Source organism: Physeter macrocephalus, chromosome 14, assembly GCF_002837175.3.
Source record: "Physeter macrocephalus isolate SW-GA chromosome 14, ASM283717v5, whole genome shotgun sequence".
In the NCBI taxonomy this organism is placed as follows: domain Eukaryota; kingdom Metazoa; phylum Chordata; class Mammalia; order Artiodactyla; family Physeteridae; genus Physeter; species Physeter macrocephalus.
In genome coordinates this window covers 78,418,095-78,435,885 of record NC_041227.1, presented here as the reverse complement: position 1 = coordinate 78,435,885, position 17,791 = coordinate 78,418,095, and the positions used below count along the sequence as shown (strand labels likewise).

At 43.6% G+C, this 17,791-nt stretch overlaps 1 protein-coding gene across 1 annotated transcript in view; it reads left to right on the top strand.

Annotated features, from left to right (window-relative positions):
- The window catches only part of SDK1 (sidekick cell adhesion molecule 1), a 538,268-nt gene that overhangs the window by 382,881 nt on the left and 137,596 nt on the right, over positions 1 to 17,791 (top strand). The window contains exons 17-18 of the mRNA XM_024119146.1: positions 3,867 to 3,982; positions 5,803 to 5,995. Of these exons, the coding sequence (XP_023974914.1) occupies positions 3,867 to 3,982; positions 5,803 to 5,995 (309 nt within the window). The remainder of the gene's footprint in view (positions 1 to 3,866; positions 3,983 to 5,802; positions 5,996 to 17,791) is intronic.

Genomic DNA, 17,791 nt, shown 5'->3' with positions numbered 1-17,791 from the left:
GGGGCACGAACCCGCGTCCCCTGCATCGGCAGGCGGACTCTCAACAACTGCGCCACCAGGGAAGCCCGGAAGGGTTTAATTTTGTATTCAAATATTTGATAGCTCTTTGACTACTCAGGTCATCTATTTCTTCCTGAGTAGATTGGAAGTGTGTTTCTTTTAAAGAAACACACTTTGTTCATTTCATCTAAATTGTTGAATTAATGAGCATAAAGATACTCAAAATGTTCTTTTATTCTTTTAATCTCAGTAGGGTTTATAGAGGTGTCTCCTGATATTGGTAATTTGTGATTTCTGTCTATTCTTGATCAGTGTGGCTAGGAGTTTATTGATATCTAAAAGAACCAGCTTTTGGATTCATTGATTTTCTCAATTATTGTTTATTTTTATTTCATTGGTTTCTGCTCTTTTTCTTTACTGTTTCTTTCCATAGGTTTAATTTACTCTCATAGATTCTTAAGGTAGAAGTTTAGATTCTAATATAAACATCTAAATGCTATAAATTCCTCTCTAATGCTTCTACATCCCCAAATTTTGATATGTTGTGTTTTTTACTTTCATTAAACTGAAAATGCTTTCTAACTTTCCATGTGATTTCCTCTTTAACTCATGGGTTATTTTGAAACGTGCTCCTTAATTTTGAAGTTTTTAGGGATTTTTCACATATCTTTCTGTCGTTAATTTCAAGTTTAATTCTGTTGGGTCATAAAACATACTTTTTGTGATTTCAGTTATTTTTAACTTGTTTAGGTTTGTTTTATATGACATGTATATTTCAAATATGTCCATCTCTGTTAAGTTCCATATGTGCTTGAAAAGAATGTGTAGTATGTTGTTATTGGGTAGATTTCAAAAGAAATATTATGTAGGTCAAGTTACTTGATGATGTGGTTCTGGTCTTGTACGTAGATCCTTACTGATATTCTTTGTCTACCTTTTTTTTTTTTTTAAATAAAAGAGTGTTGAAGTCGCCAACTATACTAATAGATTTGTCTAGTTTTTACTTTCAGTTTTTTCAGTTTTGCCTTTTGTACTTTGAAGCTCTGTTGCATCCGCATTTAGGATTGCTGAGTCTTCTTGATGAACAGATCACGTCATCATTACATAATATCCCTCTTCATCATTGTTTTTATTCCTTGGTAGGGTATTTACTTTGACTGATATTAATATAGCCACTCCAGGTTCATTTTAATTCGTGTTTCCTGTATTTTTTTCCATTCTCTTACTTTTAAGCTATTTGTGTCCTCATATTCAAAGTGGGGTTGTTTTAAACACCTTGTAGTTGGGTCTTGCTCTTCATCCAACTGAGAATCTCTCTTTTATTGGTATATACAATAAAATATATTGATAATATGTTACATTATATATTTAATATAACTGTTGATATGATGGGATTAAAACCTGCCGTCTTGCTAATTGTTTTCTATTTGTTCTCTCTCTTATTTTTTTCCTTTTCTCTTCCTTTTGCCTGCCTGCTTTCTGATTCATTAGATATTTTTACAATTACATTATTTTTTCTACTCTTGCCTTATTTATATCTCTTTTTCAAATCTGTTTAGTGATTACTCTGGAGTTTAAAATATATATCATTCATTAATTACAATGTATCTTGAAATCCATTGTGTGTATAATGTAGGGACCTTGTAACAGTATACTTTCAATCCCTTCTTCCCACCTTTTGTGCTATTGTGGTCAGTCATTTTATTCTTACCTATGTTATAAGCCCACAATAAATTGCTACTATTTTTTGAGAGTGAGCCAAAATAAGGAAAAAAATACATTGTATTTACTTCATTTTAACTATTTCCAGAAGTCATCAATTCTTTGCATAGATCTAAAGTTTTGCTGTCTGATATCATATTCCTTTAACATTTGTCATAGTGCATGCAGGTCTGCCAGTAATGAATTCTCTCAGTTTTTGTCTTTCTGAAAATGTCTTTATTTTGCTTTCATATTTAGAAGATATTTTCACAGAATATAGAATCCTGGGGTGATAGATTTTTCTATCAGTACTTTAAAGATATCACCCCACTACCTTCTGGCTCACATAGTTTCTGATGAGAAGGGCTGTTATTCTTGTTTTTGTGTCTTACGTGCATTGTACCTTTTTGTGTATCTGCAGCACAGACTTTCTATGCTCCCTTGCTAGCCCACATTCAGCAATTCATTAAGAACTTCGCTGAATTTTCCCAATGGTGTGGCGTCCATTGTTCTTTCTCTCGTGCTCTGTCACAGGCGAGCCCATGTTCACATTCCTACTCCTTGGGGAGGTCCATCTTTTCTTATATGTTAGACACTTGGTTGCCCTGTGACCTCAGCTTCCTTACGGGCTCAAGAAAAGTTAGGACTCTATCGTTTGTTCAGCTTTTTCTCATGCTTAATGGCTGTGATATTCTTTCCAACTTTCTACAGCCTAGGCAAAACAATCCCCGTGGCCATTCTTAGTCCACAAATTTTGGATGGGTGCTGAGTGAGAAGTGAGACAGTCTTCTTGGTGACTTACTGAGGGAGGGACCCAGAGATAGCGCAGCCAGAGCAGATGGGAAAAGACAGGTGACTTGGAGCGTGACTGGATGGGCTGTGATGAATTCTCTGTTTTTCACCTCTGCCTAATGAGATGAGCTTCTGCAGAAGAGCGCAATGAAAGGTGTAGTAATTTTTAACAGGACCATGCCCTGTCCTCACGTGTTTTGTGCCAAGAGACTCTTGTCTTTGTTTCTGTACCTGAAGCCAAAGGATCCTTTGGGATTCAGTGTCTTTCTTTTGAAACAAGCTCCTAAAGAACCAGGACCTTCGTTTGCATCCTGCAAAAAGTTGTGTGGCACAGCCAGTGGACTAGTACCCTCTCCAGAGGCCACTGAGGTTTTCATCCTTAAAAAGCTGGCCATGTCACGTCACTGCTGTTTTCCAAGGCTTTGATTCCCCACTGCCTACCGTATACACTGTTGTCCACTGTGTTTGCCATGTGACGCAGTCCCCACAGTGACGTGTCTACTTCCTCCGCCCCTCTTACCCCCGGACCCCATGTCCAGCCATGCTCACAGTTTTCTCACCATTCACCAGGTTTTTCATAACACCACGCCTTTGCTCACTCCATTTTCCCAGGTGCGGATGCCTTTCTCAAGGCCTTTCCCTCCTCAAAGTTCTATCCCAGACCTAGTGCAGGTGTCTTCGGATGTGAGGCCTTCCATGCTCTCCTAGGGCAGAGGCTCTGCCCTGTGTGTTTTCTAGAGTCGCTTGCCTATTTCACTTCTCTGAGTGCCTCCCCTAGAATATGACTTCCTTGAAGACAGGCCACTGGGCAGGTATAGAATTGGGCTCAGTAGCTGTTCAATAAAAGAAGTGGAAAGTGGAAATTTTTTAAATGGTAATTTCTATGGCAGACAGAGAAATTTAGCCTACAAATGAATAAATAACAATACCCATGAAAAAGGATTTTTTTTTTTTCATGTGAAGGATAATTGGGCTTGAAACACTGTGACATACAACAGGGAAGGCAGATTTCTGGATGAAACCTTGCCTTGATCTCCAATATCGGGTAACTGGAAAAAAAAAATCGGAGAAAGCTTTTGTTTGCTATCCATCCTGGGATCCCTAGGAAAGGCTCGCCCGTGGGGCTAAGGTGATCCGGTCCACCTCTCTGCATGTGCCTTAAAGAATCCCCCAGCAGAAAATGAGAAGTCGCCCAGTTCTTCTTCTTTGTAAAGTCGCGATTCGCTTCCTGAAACGTCCATCGCCCTCGCCGTCCTCAGTGCTGCGATCGGCGGTGAATCGCGAGCAGCAGCTAAGAGTCTCTTCTCCTCCCCCCGCCCCACGCCCGCGCCTCCTGCCGCCTGTCCTGCCGTCTCCCGGCCGCCCCCGAGCAGTGCCGACCTCGCCCCCGCAGAACGTGCAGGTGGAAGCCGTGAACTCCACGACCATCCAGTTCCTGTGGAACCCTCCACCCCAGCAGTTTATCAATGGCATCAACCAGGGCTACAAGGTAGGCGCCTTGGGCCGCAGCCTCCGGGCGGCCGTCGTGGTCTTGTGATGAGCGAGGGGGCTGCCCGCCCCTCACTTCGTCCGGCACCCACGGCACCTGGTTACAGAGTGTGTTGACCTGCTGGGGTCACCTTTTATCCAAGGTCTTTTCGTCCGCTATACTGGTTCAGAAACTCAAATGATTGGTTATCAAGAGGATGGGGCACGGGAATTCCCTGGCGGGCCGGTGGTTAGGACTCCTCACTCTCACTGCCGAGGGTGCGGGTTCAGTCCCTGGTGGGGGAACTAAGATCCCGCAAGCCGCGCGCACAGTGTGGCCAAAAAACAAAAAGAAAAAAAAGAGGGTGGTTCATCTAGAACCGAGCAATGTTATGAGAAAAGCCGTCCATGTTTAAATGACCAGTGGGAGACTTATCCCTGCTGATTGGAATCAGCGCGTGTACAAACCACTTCCTCCTGGAAGGGCGTCCTCTCAAAGCGCACTGGGTGCAACCGAGTGATGTTTCTACCAAGTAAGGATAAGTAGGTCCCCCTCTCGCTACTTTAGGGGAAGTTCTGTTTGTAGAACTGGGTGGGACCAGCTGACTCGGGGCACCTATCCGGACCGAATTAGAGACAAGGACAGACTCCTATCTGCCCTTTGTCTGAGTACCGGAATATATGTTACCTTCAGAGATGTACCTGGATGCAGTTTCCAAAAGAACAGGTTACCTTTCCTTTTAGATCAGCGTCTCCTGGCCGGACTGGGAGACCATCTGAATGTTACCTGCAGTATGTTCGCAAATCTTCTGTGACAGCAGATGAGCTCAGGGAATATCTTTATAGAGAGTTTGCTTGAAAACTTGGTCATTTCAGATTCACACAGTGTTATTTCCTCAGACACACAGTTAATATTTTTTTCCATTTGGATTCAACTTACTAAAACACTTGTTTTTCACTAGAAAGGCGGACATAGCTAGAAATCTGTCCTGCCTTTTTTCTCCCCCCAGAGGTATCTACAGTTAGAAGCTTCTTAGAAAGGAAATCATATTGATCAACGAAGTTGGTTCTGCCTTCTTGACCCTCCTGTCAGGTCTTATTGGCAAGACTGGGGTGTTCATCCGATGGCTTGGTTGTCAGCGGAATCTACATAAATATGCTCCTTGTCCTGCAGAGTGTCAATTTTCAGACCCAATTAACCCTAGAAAGGTTTGGTGTCAGAGGAATTAAAAGTCACACTCATACATAATGTTGCCAAAACATTAAAACAACTTCCCTTGGAATGTGCATATATACTCTATTTCTTTAAAATTATAATCAGTCTCCTAAAATCCTTTTTAGAAAACTGGTGTCATGTAAATTATAAACAGTTAGCATTGTTCCCATTGAACCAGGGGCTTCTTTTTCAATCAGCATAGGTGCCTAACTAGAAAAATATTTGTATTGATGTTTGATTGTACTGATGCAGTTGAATAACAGTAATGTCATCGTTATTTCTAAATGTTAAAAAATAAATATGTTCTGTAACATGTTTAAGTGAACAGAAGGTGAAGGTTTGAGGAGTGTCCATTTTCCCAATATGAGTTAGAGTAGATATTTTATTTATGTACACATGTATAAAATATATATATAAATATACATATTTGTACTCAATAATCTATGAGATATCTTTTAAACTCAATATTTTTCAGTGAGATTGTAAAATGTAGGATGTATGGGGTTTCCTCATTACAACTTTGCTTTCTCTGAAGACATTTTAATTGTGAAATAAAATTCTAGTGCAGCCTTGAGGGTGAAGGCACACAATTAAGAGGATCTCTTTTTCACCCTGTTCCATCCCAGCTTCTGGCGTGGCCAGCCGATGTCCCCGAGGCCACCACTGTCGTCACCATTGCTCCAGATTTCCATGGAGTCCACCATGGGTACATAACGAACTTGAAGAAGTTTACTGCTTACTTCACATCAGTTCTGTGTTTCACCACTCCGGGGGACGGGCCTCCAAGCACGCCTCAGCTCATACGGACACATGAAGACAGTGAGTACTCCTTTCCAAGTGTCTTATCAATGGCCTTTAGTCAATTGTCAAAGAGGTTTGGGCCGCTGTCGTATCCAGCACAGGGCAGGAGCAAAGGTGGGTCACTGGGAAACTCCATGTTCTCAGTGTGTTCACAGCCTGCTCACCCTGGAGAGATACGTCACTGAAAGTAGTAATAATGTTTGGCAGAGATGGTCTGTGGAGTATGGAAGGAAGCCTGGCTAGAGGAAGGAGCTGTGAGGACAAGAGGGACAGTCCAGTCCCAGCTGTAAAGTGAGCCTTTGGTCTTGTCTTGATAGACTTCTCTTCACTCAGATTTCAACTTCCAATCCCCTTACCTTCTTCTTGACTCTCCCCTTAAAGCCTCCCAGCCCATGTCTTCCCTGACCTTCCCCAGGGGAATCTCACCTGCGCCTCTCTAAGACCCTGGACTTTCCATTGTCTCCAGCTGGTCAATTCAGATCAGCTGTTTCTCTGCTCCTAGGCCAACTGATGCTTCTGGAAAACATTTTCTGAGAAAATGATCACAGATGTGCACAAAGATTTATATACAATGCGGTTAATTACAATTATTAGTAACTGAATAATTGTAATTGAAAAAGTACTTGAAAAAGGGGGATAATTGAAAAACTATGGAATGACAGTATACTAAATATTTTGTAGTTATTAAAAAAAGTTTTGCGAGGAAACAGTCTTGATCTAATGTTACATGGTAAAAAAAACAGTATACAAAACTATATGAGTTACAAATTTTATACAAATACACTTGTATAAGACCATATTGGCTGAGAAAAGACCTTGAAGGAAATATATCACAGTCCCAACAGTTGTTATCTCCATGTGACATGATTATGGGTATCTTTTACTATTTTCTTCTTATTTCTCTGCATATTCTCTTTGCTACAATGAGTATGTACTCTTTTAGAAGGAGAATTAAAACTTAAATAAGTTTAAAAGGGCTGCCACTTGTCTCTCCTCCAGCTTTCTCCTCTCCCATCTCAGCTGGGCTCTGGGTGTGGTCTGACCTTTTGTACTTATCTCTGCTCTGGTGCTGTCATCCACTGCTCCGCTCTGCCCTGCCCCCTGAGACTCAGCTTCACTGGCCTCCCAGCAATGACATTTACAGAGGTCAAGGCCATGCAAGATGAGCTTCCTCGCTTTCCCCCTTCCATCTGAGTTTCCCTACGTTCTCACTCTTGGTCCTCTTCCCTCCTCTCTCAGAGGATGAAGAGTCCGACCTTTCCTCAGCCCACAAATATGCTCAGGTCTCCCTCACCCAGAAGTGCCAACTCCCTGACCGTGCTGCCCACTGAGTCACCCAGCTCTCAGTATAAAGGATTACTCTGACTCCTAACCTCTCCCGCTCCCCATAACCCAGAGCCACGTGGCTTTCACTCCACTACTCTGCTGTAACCGCCTTGAATTGACTCAAGGTCTATGTCAAATTAGTGACACAGGAAGAATAGAAATGGATTTCTTGACCCCCTGAGACCACTGATATTCCTTCCATTAAAAAGATAAAAAGTAACTCTGCCACTGTTAACTGATCCCTGATGTTCTTCCCATACTCTGACTTTGATCTGCTATCTGCTTTTTGTTTAACTGAAATTTTATTGAGATAGTTATAGGTTCACATGAACTTGTAAGAAATAATACAAAGATCCCATGTACACTTTGCCCAGTTTCCCTCAATGGTAACACTTGCAAAAGTATAGTACATCACAACCAGGATATCTACACTGATGCAACCCATCAATCCAATTTAGATCTCTGCAGTTTTATTTGTTCTCGTGTGTGTGTGTGTGCACGCGCAAAAGATATCACCCCACTACCTTCTGGCTCACATAGTTTCTGATGAGAAGGGCTGTTATTCTTGTTTTTGTGTCTTACGTGCATTGTACCTTTTTGTGTATCTGCAGCACAGACTTTCTATGCTCCCTTGCTAGCCCACATTCAGCAATTCATTAAGAACTTCGCTGAATTTTCCCAATGGTGTGGCGTCCATTGTTCTTTCTCTCGTGCTCTGTCACAGGCGAGCCCATGTTCACATTCCTACTCCTTGGGGAGGTCCATCTTTTCTTATATGTTAGACACTTGGTTGCCCTGTGACCTCAGCTTCCTTACGGGCTCAAGAAAAGTTAGGACTCTATCGTTTGTTCAGCTTTTTCTCATGCTTAATGGCTGTGATATTCTTTCCAACTTTCTACAGCCTAGGCAAAACAATCCCCGTGGCCATTCTTAGTCCACAAATTTTGGATGGGTGCTGAGTGAGAAGTGAGACAGTCTTCTTGGTGACTTACTGAGGGAGGGACCCAGAGATAGCGCAGCCAGAGCAGATGGGAAAAGACAGGTGACTTGGAGCGTGACTGGATGGGCTGTGATGAATTCTCTGTTTTTCACCTCTGCCTAATGAGATGAGCTTCTGCAGAAGAGCGCAATGAAAGGTGTAGTAATTTTTAACAGGACCATGCCCTGTCCTCACGTGTTTTGTGCCAAGAGACTCTTGTCTTTGTTTCTGTACCTGAAGCCAAAGGATCCTTTGGGATTCAGTGTCTTTCTTTTGAAACAAGCTCCTAAAGAACCAGGACCTTCGTTTGCATCCTGCAAAAAGTTGTGTGGCACAGCCAGTGGACTAGTACCCTCTCCAGAGGCCACTGAGGTTTTCATCCTTAAAAAGCTGGCCATGTCACGTCACTGCTGTTTTCCAAGGCTTTGATTCCCCACTGCCTACCGTATACACTGTTGTCCACTGTGTTTGCCATGTGACGCAGTCCCCACAGTGACGTGTCTACTTCCTCCGCCCCTCTTACCCCCGGACCCCATGTCCAGCCGTGCTCACAGTTTTCTCACCATTCACCAGGTTTTTCATAACACCACGCCTTTGCTCACTCCATTTTCCCAGGTGCGGATGCCTTTCTCAAGGCCTTTCCCTCCTCAAAGTTCTATCCCAGACCTAGTGCAGGTGTCTTCGGATGTGAGGCCTTCCATGCTCTCCTAGGGCAGAGGCTCTGCCCTGTGTGTTTTCTAGAGTCGCTTGCCTATTTCACTTCTCTGAGTGCCTCCCCTAGAATATGACTTCCTTGAAGACAGGCCACTGGGCAGGTATAGAATTGGGCTCAGTAGCTGTTCAATAAAAGAAGTGGAAAGTGGAAATTTTTTAAATGGTAATTTCTATGGCAGACAGAGAAATTTAGCCTACAAATGAATAAATAACAATACCCATGAAAAAGGATTTTTTTTTTTTCATGTGAAGGATAATTGGGCTTGAAACACTGTGACATACAACAGGGAAGGCAGATTTCTGGATGAAACCTTGCCTTGATCTCCAATATTGGGTAACTGAAAAAAAAAAATCGGAGAAAGCTTTTGTTTGCTATCCATCCTGGGATCCCTAGGAAAGGCTCGCCCGTGGGGCTAAGGTGATCCGGTCCACCTCTCTGCATGTGCCTTAAAGAATCCCCCAGCAGAAAATGAGAAGTCGCCCAGTTCTTCTTCTTTGTAAAGTCGCGATTCGCTTCCTGAAACGTCCATCGCCCTCGCCGTCCTCAGTGCTGCGATCGGCGGTGAATCGCGAGCAGCAGCTAAGAGTCTCTTCTCCTCCCCCCGCCCCACGCCCGCGCCTCCTGCCGCCTGTCCTGCCGTCTCCCGGCCGCCCCCGAGCAGTGCCGACCTCGCCCCCGCAGAACGTGCAGGTGGAAGCCGTGAACTCCACGACCATCCAGTTCCTGTGGAACCCTCCACCCCAGCAGTTTATCAATGGCATCAACCAGGGCTACAAGGTAGGCGCCTTGGGCCGCAGCCTCCGGGCGGCCGTCGTGGTCTTGTGATGAGCGAGGGGGCTGCCCGCCCCTCACTTCGTCCGGCACCCACGGCACCTGGTTACAGAGTGTGTTGACCTGCTGGGGTCACCTTTTATCCAAGGTCTTTTCGTCCGCTATACTGGTTCAGAAACTCAAATGATTGGTTATCAAGAGGATGGGGCACGGGAATTCCCTGGCGGGCCGGTGGTTAGGACTCCTCACTCTCACTGCCGAGGGTGCGGGTTCAGTCCCTGGTGGGGGAACTAAGATCCCGCAAGCCGCGCGCACAGTGTGGCCAAAAAACAAAAAGAAAAAAAAGAGGGTGGTTCATCTAGAACCGAGCAATGTTATGAGAAAAGCCGTCCATGTTTAAATGACCAGTGGGAGACTTATCCCTGCTGATTGGAATCAGCGCGTGTACAAACCACTTCCTCCTGGAAGGGCGTCCTCTCAAAGCGCACTGGGTGCAACCGAGTGATGTTTCTACCAAGTAAGGATAAGTAGGTCCCCCTCTCGCTACTTTAGGGGAAGTTCTGTTTGTAGAACTGGGTGGGACCAGCTGACTCGGGGCACCTATCCGGACCGAATTAGAGACAAGGACAGACTCCTATCTGCCCTTTGTCTGAGTACCGGAATATATGTTACCTTCAGAGATGTACCTGGATGCAGTTTCCAAAAGTACAGGTTACCTTTCCTTTTAGATCAGCGTCTCCTGGCCGGACTGGGAGACCATCTGAATGTTACCTGCAGTATGTTCGCAAATCTTCTGTGACAGCAGATGAGCTCAGGGAATATCTTTATAGAGAGTTTGCTTGAAAACTTGGTCATTTCAGATTCACACAGTGTTATTTCCTCAGACACACAGTTAATATTTTTTTCCATTTGGATTCAACTTACTAAAACACTTGTTTTTCACTAGAAAGGCGGACATAGCTAGAAATCTGTCCTGCCTTTTTTCTCCCCCCAGAGGTATCTACAGTTAGAAGCTTCTTAGAAAGGAAATCATATTGATCAACGAAGTTGGTTCTGCCTTCTTGACCCTCCTGTCAGGTCTTATTGGCAAGACTGGGGTGTTCATCCGATGGCTTGGTTGTCAGCGGAATCTACATAAATATGCTCCTTGTCCTGCAGAGTGTCAATTTTCAGACCCAATTAACCCTAGAAAGGTTTGGTGTCAGAGGAATTAAAAGTCACACTCATACATAATGTTGCCAAAACATTAAAACAACTTCCCTTGGAATGTGCATATATACTCTATTTCTTTAAAATTATAATCAGTCTCCTAAAATCCTTTTTAGAAAACTGGTGTCATGTAAATTATAAACAGTTAGCATTGTTCCCATTGAACCAGGGGCTTCTTTTTCAATCAGCATAGGTGCCTAACTAGAAAAATATTTGTATTGATGTTTGATTGTACTGATGCAGTTGAATAACAGTAATGTCATCGTTATTTCTAAATGTTAAAAAATAAATATGTTCTGTAACATGTTTAAGTGAACAGAAGGTGAAGGTTTGAGGAGTGTCCATTTTCCCAATATGAGTTAGAGTAGATATTTTATTTATGTACACATGTATAAAATATATATATAAATATACATATTTGTACTCAATAATCTATGAGATATCTTTTAAACTCAATATTTTTCAGTGAGATTATAAAATGTAGGATGTATGGGGTTTCCTCATTACAACTTTGCTTTCTCTGAAGACATTTTAATTGTGAAATAAAATTCTAGTGCAGCCTTGAGGGTGAAGGCACACAATTAAGAGGATCTCTTTTTCACCCTGTTCCATCCCAGCTTCTGGCGTGGCCAGCCGATGTCCCCGAGGCCACCACTGTCGTCACCATTGCTCCAGATTTCCATGGAGTCCACCATGGGTACATAACGAACTTGAAGAAGTTTACTGCTTACTTCACATCAGTTCTGTGTTTCACCACTCCGGGGGACGGGCCTCCAAGCACACCTCAGCTCATACGGACACATGAAGACAGTGAGTACTCCTTTCCAAGTGTCTTATCAATGGCCTTTAGTCAATTGTCAAAGAGGTTTGGGCCGCTGTCGTATCCAGCACAGGGCAGGAGCAAAGGTGGGTCACTGGGAAACTCCATGTTCTCAGTGTGTTCACAGCCTGCTCACCCTGGAGAGATACGTCACTGAAAGTAGTAATAATGTTTGGCAGAGATGGTCTGTGGAGTATGGAAGGAAGCCTGGCTAGAGGAAGGAGCTGTGAGGACAAGAGGGACAGTCCAGTCCCAGCTGTAAAGTGAGCCTTTGGTCTTGTCTTGATAGACTTCTCTTCACTCAGATTTCAACTTCCAATCCCCTTACCTTCTTCTTGACTCTCCCCTTAAAGCCTCCCAGCCCATGTCTTCCCTGACCTTCCCCAGGGGAATCTCACCTGCGCCTCTCTAAGACCCTGGACTTTCCATTGTCTCCAGCTGGTCAATTCAGATCAGCTGTTTCTCTGCTCCTAGGCCAACTGATGCTTCTGGAAAACATTTTCTGAGAAAATGATCACAGATGTGCACAAAGATTTATATACAATGCGGTTAATTACAATTATTAGTAACTGAATAATTGTAATTGAAAAAGTACTTGAAAAAGGGGGATAATTGAAAAACTATGGAATGACAGTATACTAAATATTTTGTAGTTATTAAAAAAAGTTTTGCGAGGAAACAGTCTTGATCTAATGTTACATGGTAAAAAAAACAGTATACAAAACTATATGAGTTACAAATTTTATACAAATACACTTGTATAAGACCATATTGGCTGAGAAAAGACCTTGAAGGAAATATATCACAGTCCCAACAGTTGTTATCTCCATGTGACATGATTATGGGTATCTTTTACTATTTTCTTCTTATTTCTCTGCATATTCTCTTTGCTACAATGAGTATGTACTCTTTTAGAAGGAGAATTAAAACTTAAATAAGTTTAAAAGGGCTGCCACTTGTCTCTCCTCCAGCTTTCTCCTCTCCCATCTCAGCTGGGCTCTGGGTGTGGTCTGACCTTTTGTACTTATCTCTGCTCTGGTGCTGTCATCCACTGCTCCGCTCTGCCCTGCCCCCTGAGACTCAGCTTCACTGGCCTCCCAGCAATGACATTTACAGAGGTCAAGGCCATGCAAGATGAGCTTCCTCGCTTTCCCCCTTCCATCTGAGTTTCCCTACGTTCTCACTCTTGGTCCTCTTCCCTCCTCTCTCAGAGGATGAAGAGTCCGACCTTTCCTCAGCCCACAAATATGCTCAGGTCTCCCTCACCCAGAAGTGCCAACTCCCTGACCGTGCTGCCCACTGAGTCACCCAGCTCTCAGTATAAAGGATTACTCTGACTCCTAACCTCTCCCGCTCCCCATAACCCAGAGCCACGTGGCTTTCACTCCACTACTCTGCTGTAACCGCCTTGAATTGACTCAAGGTCTATGTCAAATTAGTGACACAGGAAGAATAGAAATGGATTTCTTGACCCCCTGAGACCACTGATATTCCTTCCATTAAAAAGATAAAAAGTAACTCTGCCACTGTTAACTGATCCCTGATGTTCTTCCCATACTCTGACTTTGATCTGCTATCTGCTTTTTGTTTAACTGAAATTTTATTGAGATAGTTATAGGTTCACATGAACTTGTAAGAAATAATACAAAGATCCCATGTACACTTTGCCCAGTTTCCCTCAATGGTAACACTTGCAAAAGTATAGTACATCACAACCAGGATATCTACACTGATGCAACCCATCAATCCAATTTAGATCTCTGCAGTTTTATTTGTTCTCGTGTGTGTGTGTGTGCACGCGCATGCGCGCGCATGCATGCGTGTATGTGTGTTTAGTTCTATTCAACTTACCACATGCATAGGTTTGTGTATCTACCATCACAATCAAGATACTGCATGGTTCCAATACCACAAAGGTTCTTCTTTTACAGGCATATCCATGTCCTTCCCTTTCTTCCTTTCTAATCTATATGTCCTTTATTTCTTTTTCTTGCCATGTTGCAATGGCTAGAATTTCTAGTACTGTGCTGAATAAGAGTGGTGAGAGCAGACATTCTTGCCTTGTTCTTGATCTTAGAGAAAAAACATTTGGTCTTCCACTGTTAAGCATGATATTTCTCATAGCTGTTCTTTATCAAGTTGAGGTAATTTCCCTCTGATATTAACTTGCTGAGAGTTTTTGTCATGAATAAATATTGAATTTTTTCAATTGCTTTTACAGCATCAATTGATATGACCATATGATTTTTCTTTTTAGTTTGTTAATTGATAAGGTGGATTGATTTTCAAATGTTGAACCAACCTTGCATGCTTGGAATAAATCCCACTTGGTCGTGGTGTATAATTATCGTTCATGTTGTGGGATTCAGCTTGCTAATACCTTATGGAAGATGTTTTACATCGAAGTTCATGAGAGATATTGGTCTGAAATTTTATTTTACTGTATTTATTGTCTTTGGTTTTGGTATCAGCATAATACTGGCCTCATAAAATAAGTTCGTACTCTTCTGTTTTCTGGAAGAGATTGTGTAAAATTGGTGTTAATTCTTCTTTAAATGTTTGGTAGAATTTTTCAGTGAAATCCTCTGTTCTTTTTTTGGGAGTTTTTAAACTATAAATTCAGTTTCTTTAATGGTTATAGTACTGTTCAGTCGTCTATTTCATTTTGGTAGTTTGTGATTTTCAAGGAATCAATCCACTAAGTTGTTGAATTTCTGAGTGTAAAGTTGTTGGTAGTACTTCCTTATTGTTTTTCTAGAGGCTGCAAAATATGTAGTCATATTCCGTATTTCATTCTTTCGTCTGTTTTCTGTGGAGGTTTTTGGTCATTCTTCCTAGAAATTTATCAATTTTTTTTATTTTTTTGAAGAACCGCTATGTTGTTTCATTAATTTTTCTCTATCGTTTTCTTATTTTCAATTTCATGGATTTCTGCTCTTATTATTTCCTTCCTTCTGCTTGATTTGGGTTTATTTTGCTTCTCTGTTTTTAATTTCTTGGGGTAAGCACTTAGGTCATTGATTTGAGGTCTGTCCTCATTTCTGATGTAAGCACTTAGTGTTATAAATTTTCCTCTTCACACTGCTCTAGCTGCATCCCACATATTTTGATATGTTCTGTTTCATCTTCACTGAGCTCTATATATTTTTACTTCCTTTGAGACTTCCTCTTTGACCCATGGATTATTTAGAAGTGTGCCATTTAATTTCCATGTGTTGGAGATTTTCCTGTTGTCTTTCTGCCATTGACTTCTAGCTTGGCTCCATTACAGTCAAAGAACACACTTTGCATAATTTCACTTCTTTTAAATTTATTGAGGTTTGTTTTATGGCCCAGAATATGATCAATCTCAGTTAAGGTTTCATGAGTTCTTGAAAATATAATGTGTATTCTGCTTTGGAATCTGCCTTATAATTATAAACTTTATATAGCCCTCATCAGATTTTAGGATTAGAGAGACAATTGGTCAGATGTAGCCTTCTCTTTTTTAAAAAAAAGTATTAAGGCTACCTCATCAAGTTCCGCGTGTACTGGGCCTGTCATAATTACAGGGGATTCATTCATCCATCTACCGAACATACAAACATGTATATGTACTTCCATTCCGAGGTTTGTAGAATACCTATTATGTGAGAGGTAGCCAGCTGCGTGTTGAAGGGGGAGCAGAGATAAGTAAGCACAGCCTCTGCCTTTAGAGCTCCCAGCCTAATCAGATCTGAGGTGGACAGGACTGAGGTCAGTGCCACTGAGGAAGGAGGTCGTTAGCAGTGGCTGTGGCAGCCCAGTGAGGAGTGACAGAAAACACCTAGGGGAGGGCTTCCCTGGTGGCGCAGCGGTTGCGCGTCCGCCTGCCGATGCAGGGGACGCGGGTTCGTGCCCCGGTCCGGGAGGATCCCACGTGCCGCGGAGCGGCTGGGCCCGTGGGCCGCGGCCGCTGAGCCTGTGCGTAGGCTCCGCGGTGGGAGAGGCCACAGCGGTGAGAGGCCCGTGTACCGCAAAAAAAAAGAAAAAAAAAAAAGGAAAAGAAAAAAAAAAGAAAATACCTGGGGGAGTCAGGTCAGTCTGTGGAGGAGCTGAGAACTGAGGTCAGCCCTGAGGGATGAGCTTTTGATGCCGAGAATGGTTGAGAAGAAATAGAACCCATAAGGGCAAAGAGAGTAGCAGAGCGTGTGAGAGGGTATGAGGTGTTTAGCTTAGCTTCAGTGTAGTCTGTGGGGTGGGGGTGACCCTAGAGAACAAGTCGGGAGCCGACGCAAAAAAGAGTCTCAACTGCTAAGTTAAGACGCTTGGACAGAGATAGTCTAGGCATTGGGGAACCACAGAGGGATTTCCCTTAGGGCTGTGACTTGAGTGTCTCAGCAGCTCCGTCTGGAGGCTTTGTGATGATGGGCTAGAGATAAAGGTGATGCAATCTGGGAAGAAGGCCAACAGTTATGTGCACGTCTACACCAGCGGTGGAGCCAGCAGTAGGGGAGCTGCTAGAGGCATGTCACAGAGCACTGGGGGCTGGTTAGACTTAGCGGGTGGAAAGAAGGGGTTCTCCAGATCACTCCACATACTCCGGCATAGGTGACGGGGCAGATGGTGATGCCCGTGACTGAAAGGTGGGAAGCAGGTCAGGGTTAGGACGCTGGGTTTAGTCGGATCACACTCACATGGGGGCAGGTGGGGCCAACGGGCAGCAGAGAGTCTGAAGCCGTAGATTTGGGAGTCCTAGCAGTGAGCGATCGTGACCTCGTTTTCCGAGGAAAATAACTGAGGGAATAGAATTGAGCCCGTGGTCTAACCACAGATGGAAATACCTGAAATCAGTGCCGTCCTCCTAAGTGGATGCAGTCGCTTTGGGAATCAGGTGGGCGTAAGAGAAACGGGAGGCTCACCGGGCTCTGGCACCGTCGTGTGAGGGGAGGCTGGTCTGGGGACAGGGCAGGGGGCGGCAAGCCGAGGGGCCTCTGGAAGAAGAAGGGAAGTTCTGCTTGCTCGGAGGGTCCGTGCTCCACTCCTCTGTAGGAAAACACAGCCTAACAGCTTTACGTTTGCAAGCGGGGTGGGAGGGCGGAGTCCCCGTAACTAAGGAAGGTGGTAGTGAATTCTAGGAGCGGCTATCAAGCACCCCTCACGGCTCTTCATCATTTGGACGTTTTCCTCTATTTCATTATTGAAAGAAGAGGCCAGGGCCGCATCTCAGCTCCAGCCACAGCCAGGTCCAACTGGATATCAGGTTTTAATTTCCAGAGGACATTTGTTAAAAATAAAAAGTGGCAAAAGCAGAGAACTTCTTCAGATAAATGAGAGAAGACTCCTGGCTGAGTTCTTTACTGAAAAGCCCTATTGTTGCCAGTTAAACAGACAGACGCTACCTATGGGGAAACATCCCATAATGCTGTGCAGCCAGGAAACAGAGCCTTAAAGGCAGCCAGGCCCACCATTAGTAGGAAAAGAGAAGTTAGGAATGTCTTGGGAATTGAGAAAAATGGCAGTGATGTCATCTTTTGAGAATTTCCTAACTGAACCACGATTTTTTTGATAGGCAGGGAGCCTGTTCATCCTACTTAGAAAGATAGAGCATCCTTGTAAATAGGGACAATCTCACTGAAACGGGGGAGGTAGGGCTGCTGTCAGCTCGGGGGGGTGGGGGCGGCCTTTAAAAGAGGACTTGGGACTCTGGGTGCTGGAGAAACGGCCCCCATCGCTCGGTAGTGACAGCGCGGATGGCGCCATGGTTAGCTCCACATCCAGCTGGCCTCCTTCTCCAAAGCTCTGATGAAATAAGAACTTGGGGCCAGGGTGTGGGGAGCAGGAGGCACAGTAGAGAGGAAACAGAATATAAATTTAAGCCTAGACATTGCCAGCTGGTTCCAGCAGAGCTAGAGGACAGGACTATTTGGGCAGGAATCCAGGAAGCAGAAACGCTGAGAATAGAAAAGGAACAAAAAGCTTTCTTTGCTGCTCTATCGATTGAAAAAAGAACAAGTCAGTTCAAGAATCCGTCCG